Source organism: Gavialis gangeticus, unplaced genomic scaffold, assembly GCF_001723915.1.
Source record: "Gavialis gangeticus isolate Ggan-Ray unplaced genomic scaffold, GavGan_comp1, whole genome shotgun sequence".
Classification (NCBI taxonomy): Eukaryota; Metazoa; Chordata; order Crocodylia; family Gavialidae; genus Gavialis; species Gavialis gangeticus.
Window position 1 is genome coordinate 34,917,486 of NW_017728996.1, and position 7,489 is coordinate 34,924,974.

General features: G+C 45.6%; 1 protein-coding gene across 1 annotated transcript in view; it reads right to left on the bottom strand.

The window, feature by feature from the left end:
• MYO1E (myosin IE) overlaps window positions 1-7,489 on the bottom strand; it is a 129,786-nt gene that overhangs the window by 34,873 nt on the left and 87,424 nt on the right. The window contains exon 21 of the mRNA XM_019504315.1: window positions 6,719-6,864. Coding sequence (XP_019359860.1) covers window positions 6,719-6,864 — 146 coding nt within the window. The remainder of the gene's footprint in view (window positions 1-6,718; window positions 6,865-7,489) is intronic.

Genomic DNA, 7,489 nt, shown 5'->3' on the forward strand with positions numbered 1-7,489 from the left:
GGATCTGTGGGTGGCTCATCCGGGGGGGGGGGACAGCTCCCCCTGCTGTGTGCACCTCTGGAGGAGGCACAGAGGCATGTGCCCCCTGGATTTGTGAAAGGGTAGGCTGCCCTCTGCAGGCTGGGGACCACACCGGCCTCTTCCCAGTGTGGGCTCAGCTGGGGCTGCACTTGAGGCAGGAGCAGCTGTGCTGGGAGGGGGGGCCACAGGGTTGCTATGGCAAATTCTGGGGTGGCTGCAGCTCACCCCATACCCCCCCTCCCAGTGCTGTTGCCGCCTGCCCCAACCCTGCCCGCCCCAAGCACGGCCCCGGCCCAGCCTCCCTGCCAGGAAGAGGCGGGCACATCGCTTGGCCCCCAACCCGCAGTGTGTAGCCTGCCCTCACCCCACGCACAACTCTGAGGGGCACATCCCCCCTGTGCCTCCCCCAGGGGTGCATGAACTGATGGGAGTTTCCCCCCTTGGATGAGCTGCCTCTGGCTCCATCCCTCCCCCACACGCTGGACAGTTTCTACCCCTGTCCCAGCCCTACTCCCTCACCATGAGGGGCCTCCATCTGCCTCCCCCACACCTGTTCTCTCCCCAACTCCCCTTCCCCACCACAGACTTACTAGCAGGACGCTGCTTTCCAAGCTGCCGGGCTGCATATCAGCAATCAGATCAGTATTGGCCAATACGGCTGGTTAATATTAGGCCATTGGTATCGGCCAGTCGATGCACCCATAATATACAGGTACCTTGCTGAAGTCACAGCCTGCAGAACTGGAGAACACTGTACTGGGATGATTCTCCATCCTTTTGCAGTCCTCAAAGGGGAAAATACTCCATTGTAATTCTAAGGACCCTGGCAGATTAACCAGCTAGTAACATCTTGAGTAGTAATGTGGCCACACATTAATGCAATTAATTGTGCAATAAAATAAAGAATAAGCCACAAAGTTATTACACAAAATATGCATAATAATGTTGTGACTGTTTCCCAGGATGCCAAGTTGCATGTGTGGCCAGGCTGATCAGGGCTCCCAATGCCCATGCACCCTCAAGGCTTGACTGCTGCTCCCAAACTTGGGGGTGCATCAGAGTCAAGGGCTCCAATGTGCCCCTAATTCTGGGAGCCCCAATTAGCTGCCACTCCAGCCACAGGGACACATTGGAGCCCTCAATTCTGATATGGTCCTGAGGCTGGAAGCAGGGATCAGCTACCTGGCTCCTCAATTCAGGTGCAGGGGGAGCCTGGAATCACGGTCCCAGTGCCACAGTTGTGCTTCATGCTATGCTTTTGTGCTGGAAGTGTGCTGATTGGGATTGCACATCAGATCCCCTGGCTTTTTTAGCTGAATGTCTGCCAGGAACCTTAGTCACCAAAACAGGTTTAATATTGTTTCCACCTTAACAGCTTTAATAGTTCTTGTTTATATTTAGTGGCATCTTGTTACACAAATCTAAGAGTAAGTATGGGTCACTAAGCCAGTAACTTCTGAGCTGAACCACCAAGACACTGCCTGCTCCTGTCTGCCCCACATTTCTCCGTGTTAAAATGAACCAAAATCCTTACCTCCCAGCGCTTCACAGACTGAGTTAATTACTGGTGCATCAGACATCAGTATTCAGCATATTTATTATCGTGTTATTGATAGGGACCTACAGAAATCATGATTTCACAGAAGTAGGCAGTGCCTACGAAATCCACAGCAAAAAACTTACTGAAAATAAAATGCTGGCTCCCCAGAGGGCGCTCACCGAAGTGGGCTTATAGGCTGCCAGCTTGATGACGGCTACCCCTTGCTGCTGACTGGCTGTGAGGGCGGCCTGTTATGTGGCCCTGCCCCTCTCCACCAATCGGCAGGGAGAGGCAGGGCTACATGACAGGCTCTTCTCACAACCAATCAGTGGTGAGGGACAAACCACCAGGGCCCCTTGGCCAAGCAGAAGCATGGGGGTGGAGGGCAGGGGTGTGCCATGCTCTTCCTGCAAAACGGCTGCCAGAATCCAAGTTCTGCCCACGAAATTGGCAGGCAGCCACCTCGAATTAGGTAGGTCCCTAGATATTGACTTCATTTGTGCTGCGTTGATTTACACCACTCAAAAACTGGGTCCTAGCCTCTTCCTTCCTTTTTTTGAACAAAGATTTTGTTATAATGATTCCTTAGAGAAAATGTAATGATTAGCATTACATTACAGCTGTCCCTTTTGAGAGTTCACTCTACTACAGTACAGCTGAAGTCAAAGTCTCTCTACTGTCCTATTTATTGCAAGCACTTGTTGCATCTCTGATACGTGCTAGTTTTAGCATTAATTTAATATCCCATCCTGCAGCTAGGAAATGAAGCCTTTTGCAGGAAACTGGGAAAGGATCCTAGAAGTCCTTTTTCTTAAGGGATGGAATCTGTTGCTCTCATTCACCTATATTTTTTATAAAAGATTCCAGCAAATTAAAACATGACAGCATGGATATTGGGGCTACATGGACAACCAGGGATAGAAGTGAGGAAAAGGGTGTTCGATTTGTCACAACCTTCTCTACACCCTCCTGTCCCACAGGCATAACTAAAAAGCTTCACTTTATAGCAGGAGTGTCAAAGACGCAGCCCATGAGCCAAATTCAGCCCACAGAGCCCTCTTATCTGGCCCTGGTGCTGTCCCTGGGTCTCACAGTTCACCCATGTGGCACACATCGGACTGGCCCCACATGTATGTCCTCGAGCCAATGCATGCAGCACTGGCTCCAGCTGGTTCAGGATCTGTGGTGCGTGTGGATCACCTGGACTAGCTGGAATGGGTACTGGATCTGGCATGCTGGGGGTGATGGGGAGGGGGGGGGGCATGAGTGTCCCATATGACAAATCCAGCACCCACTCTGGCTGGTCGCACATGGCTTGCGTCCCAAACTCTGGGTGGTTGCATATGACTGGCATCAAACCAATCAGAGCAGGCACTGGATCTGGCATGGGGTGGGGAAGGTGGTCCATGAGCCTGATATAGCCCACAGGTCCGAATGTGTTGACACCCCTGCTTTAGCATGCAGAATGAATGAAAAATCATTAGAAAAGTCTTATATCATTGTCAAAAAGCATCCCCACAACCCTCTTGGCATTATTCTGGTTACAGGCATACAGCCACTTACAAAAGCTTGCAGATATATTTGTTCACCCGCTCAGATCCAAACTTATCCTTGGATCTGTCCACTGCCTTACTCATGGGTTTGGGCTGCAATTTCTTACAGATGTTAGCAGTTGCACACAGTTTTTAAAGGCACTCAAACCAGTTTGTGGCTTTGCTTACTGGCATCTTTTATCTCCTGCTCTGACTAATGACATTAGAAAACACTGTTTTACTGTTTAAATCTCTTCTCAGCATGTTACATGTCGCATACTAAGCAAAAGAGGAGGCCTTAGTCTGCAGTTCTTTGAAGAGAAAAAACATTCATTAAGCTTTCAACAGTTGAAATCCTGTTAGGTTTTGAGTTAACATTTATTAAGAACGGCTGCTTTTTAGACGATAGTTTATTAGAGGTAGCTGCTGGCAGAGTATTCAGCAGTGTAAACATCCATGTGTCTTAGTCACTGCAGCTGAAAGCAGGGGCAAGCCCGGCTTCTCTGCAGCCAGGTGAAAGGGAAGTTCAAATAGATGGTTGTCAGCAAGGAATGGCTTCTTTTCTCTAGTAGGCACATGAGGTTGTAAGCTTTAAAGGAAAAGTCACTGATGTCTAACAGATCTGGATGTTTATTACTCCAGCATATCATAACTTTCCAAACAGAACTAGTTAGGTCAGGGGTTTTCAGCCGGGGGTATACGTAGACTGTCACGGAAGTCCTTTGCATTGGGAAGGCCCCGGGGGGTATGCAGCAGCAGCACGAAGCCTCTGGGACCACCTCCCCACTCACTGATCAGCCACCGAGGGTACCCCCTGACCAAAAAAGGTGGAAAAGCCCCGAGCTGGGTTAAGTAATCAGCACACAGGGCTCCTGTTTCTGAATGCAAATGCTCTTTCGTGCAGCTAATAGTGGCAGAATTGAGTTTACTCAGTTACAGCCACCTACTTCTTGGTGATCTGGCTATGATGAACTTACCTCTTCGGGCATGCCTTTTATACCTTTCCTTTCCCAGCATGCTTACCTGACAGCTGGCCCTTTAAATTTGGGACAGGCCACAGCCGCAGCCCTTTGGTGTTCATTTTCTATCTGGTTGCTGTGGGCTGCACTTTCTTCCCTACAAACTTTTAAGCAGTTTTTTTTAGGTGTATTCCACACAGAATGGGAAGAGAACCTATCTGTGTGCTGTAGGAGCTCATGGTATAATTTACAATACAAGTGCCAACATTGCCATTTCCTCCTATGTCATTCCTTCTTAAGAGCTGAATTTCCACATGCTTCCATATACTTCCCCATCCTTACAAGTTCCCTCTGATTCCTGTCCTCCCACTCCTGCCTCACCGCACCCCCCAAACACTGAAGCACTGAGCTAGCTTTCTTATCATGGGGAAGAAGATGTGTGAAAAGATGCATTTTTAAAAAAATTATGTCATCTATAACCAGTATAGGAGTGAAAATTTTACAAACAAAGCAAAACGATGACCTATGACCATACCAAATAAAGCAACACTGAGAGAGACTGTTAAGTGAAGTACATGTGCAGTAGGAAGCAGTGCTGGTGGTTCAGTAGGTGGTACCCTTCTTGGTGAACTGAGTAGGAATCCCTCTTATTTACGGTGTTGATGGCACTGTACTACTCTCTAGGTGAACTGTAAAACTCAATTTATTCACAGTCATTAAAGACTCTGTGGCATTTTAACAAGAGCCTGGGGAGCAGCCTCATATTTTGGATAAAGTCTACTTTGCGACTGTACAAAGCCACATAAATAACCATGATTTTAACATTTTTTTTCTAGTATAATTACATTCGGCTTAACTAAAATGCACCCAGTTGCTTTAACTGGATAGTCTTCACCTCATCACAAATGTATGTAGTATCGTATCTGCTCTTAACTTGAGTTGACCTTCTGCAAGCTACTATGCCTTTAAATTGTATTAACATGATCTAATCCAGTATATTATAGATATGATAATATATTGTTGAGATAACAGTTGCTTAGGTAATAATCTATTTTTCAAATACTAGTTTATCTTTTTTTCTCTCTCTCTCTACTTCACCCCCCGTATAAACGCATACTCACACTCTTTTTTGGTATCCCTATTAAATTACCACATATTGAAGGAAGACTATAATCTATACAAGAATTGAACCATTTGAAATATATATATATAATAGGAAGAAATTTCAGATTCATTTCAAAGTTGGCTCAGTGATCAAATGATTTTAAAAAGATGTGGAATATTTAAGGCTGGGAAAGATTAATTCAGTTTTGAAAACCTACTTATGAAAGAATTAAAAAGATGAAAAACTTTTTTATTAAAATCCCAACAAGTGTTGAACTTGACATCTCTGAAAAATTAGGCCTGACATTTTTTTGTGCATTTATATTTGGTGTTAGTTTCACATATATGCAAACATATAGGCATTAAAATTGCTGTAGGAAGATTTAATTAATTCAGTAAGCAATCTATTGAGAATCTCAAGGAAAACTTTAATTCTTGCCACCTGAGTTCTCTGATTCTCCATAATGGACAAATAATAATTTTTGTAGCTTGTTTCTTGCCCCATTTAACATTATTTTCCTAACTCAATACAGAACAAGACCACTATGCAAGGCTTGAGGTCACTCTAAAATGGACACAGCTTTTCCTGCTACTAGAAAGAGCGGTGAATTAAAAACAATATAGAAATCTAATTTTGCTCTTTGCTAAGCACCTCATAATGTCTATCTAAAGGTTTTTAAATGGGCTAATGCGCCAGGGATTTATAAGTGTGTACTTAAAATTGTGTTTAAGTATCTAGCAGCAACACTTAAATGGAGAAATACTTTATTTTTTAAATAATTCATCCAATTTTTAATACTAAATTCCTGTACAAATGGCTTTGTACTCCAGTGTCCTGAATTTCAATCAGTGGTAGCTCTGGCAAACTGGAAACAAATGCAAAAACAGCAAGACTGTTCTCTTTCTTTGAGGGATGAAGTGATTTTGATGAAAGTCCATTTGTCTGATGTGTAGTCTCTTCCTGTTTTGTACTTAGTCACCTGGAAGTGGGTTTTTCAGCTTTATATGGACACAGAGCTATTTCCTGCAATCTGGGATTTGTTTGGCACTGAGTCAGCAGAAATGCTGAGAAACTCACCAGGATTAAAGGCTTAACATACAAAGGCAAGAGTAGAAACATAATTTCAGCAGCCTTTACTGGCAGCGCACCAAGAAGCATAGGGCTCATGCATAGTGTACCTAAAAATCACTGAAAACTACTCTTGGGAGGAGGAGTTTGGATCAAGACTCCTTAGCATCTAATTAACATTAATTACAGTGATTGATAATTCTGTTGCAAAACAGATTTTTCTGGGAAAACACTTGATAAACTGAACTACTGGTAAAGACAGTACCACTTTAACTGGCACTCAGAAAATGTGTGTGTGTTTCTGAACTTAGCATATTGACAAAAATGGAAATGAACTGTAGTTTCCAGAACAGGTCCTATTGTTGTCATTATTTTTTTAATTAACTGAGGAGTGCTCATGTGATCCCAGCCTTTGTAAATCATCTCCTTTTTCCCATTTCTACAGGGGATTTTTCCTCCCTGCCAGGAGAAAAGCCCCTGGCTAGGCACTGACCTTAGAGAAACTGTAAGAACTCTTTCCACTTCAATCTTCCTTTTTATCACCTCTTTCACCAGGCCCCTCTCTGGACCTTGCTTCACTTTTTCACGACCAATTAAGTATATGCACTTAGGAGTGAGGACAAGGTCTCGCTTCACACCCTGAAATGTAAAAAATAAATTTGTAGCACTAACAAAATGTGGAGGCACCTGTGATCATTTAATGAGAAACACAAAGATGCTCCATAGGCATATAACATACAGGCAACCCCTACTTATCGTGGTTTCAATTAGCGCCTTTTCACTATAGCGCTCATTTAAAATTGATACCTGATTTCACTGAGCGCTCAGCCACTTTTGCTATAGCGCTCAGTGGAATTGGTGAGTTTTGGTGAGAAGGCGGGGAGAAGCAGTGGTGGCGGCGGCAGTGAGTGGGGGTGGGCATAAGCATGGGGGTGGGGGGGAGAAGCCAGGCACAGCCGGTGAACACAGACTGGGGGAGAAGTGGAGCGTCCCATGGAGGGGGTGCAGTTTTGCAGCTGGCCAGGAGCAGGGTGGGGTTTACAGCCAGCCAGGCACGTAGCAGGGAGGCTGCAAACCCCCTTGCTCCCAGCTGTCTGCAAACATCCACCCCGCTCCTGTGGGATGCTTCACTGCCTGAGTTCACCAGCCGAAGAGGCGGAGGTGGCAAGGAGTGCAGGGCCTGCACCAGTGCCCAGGGCCAGGGCTGGCAGGGGCCCTGAGTGGGGCAGCAGGAGTGCCTGTGTCCAGGCAGGCACGTGGGGCC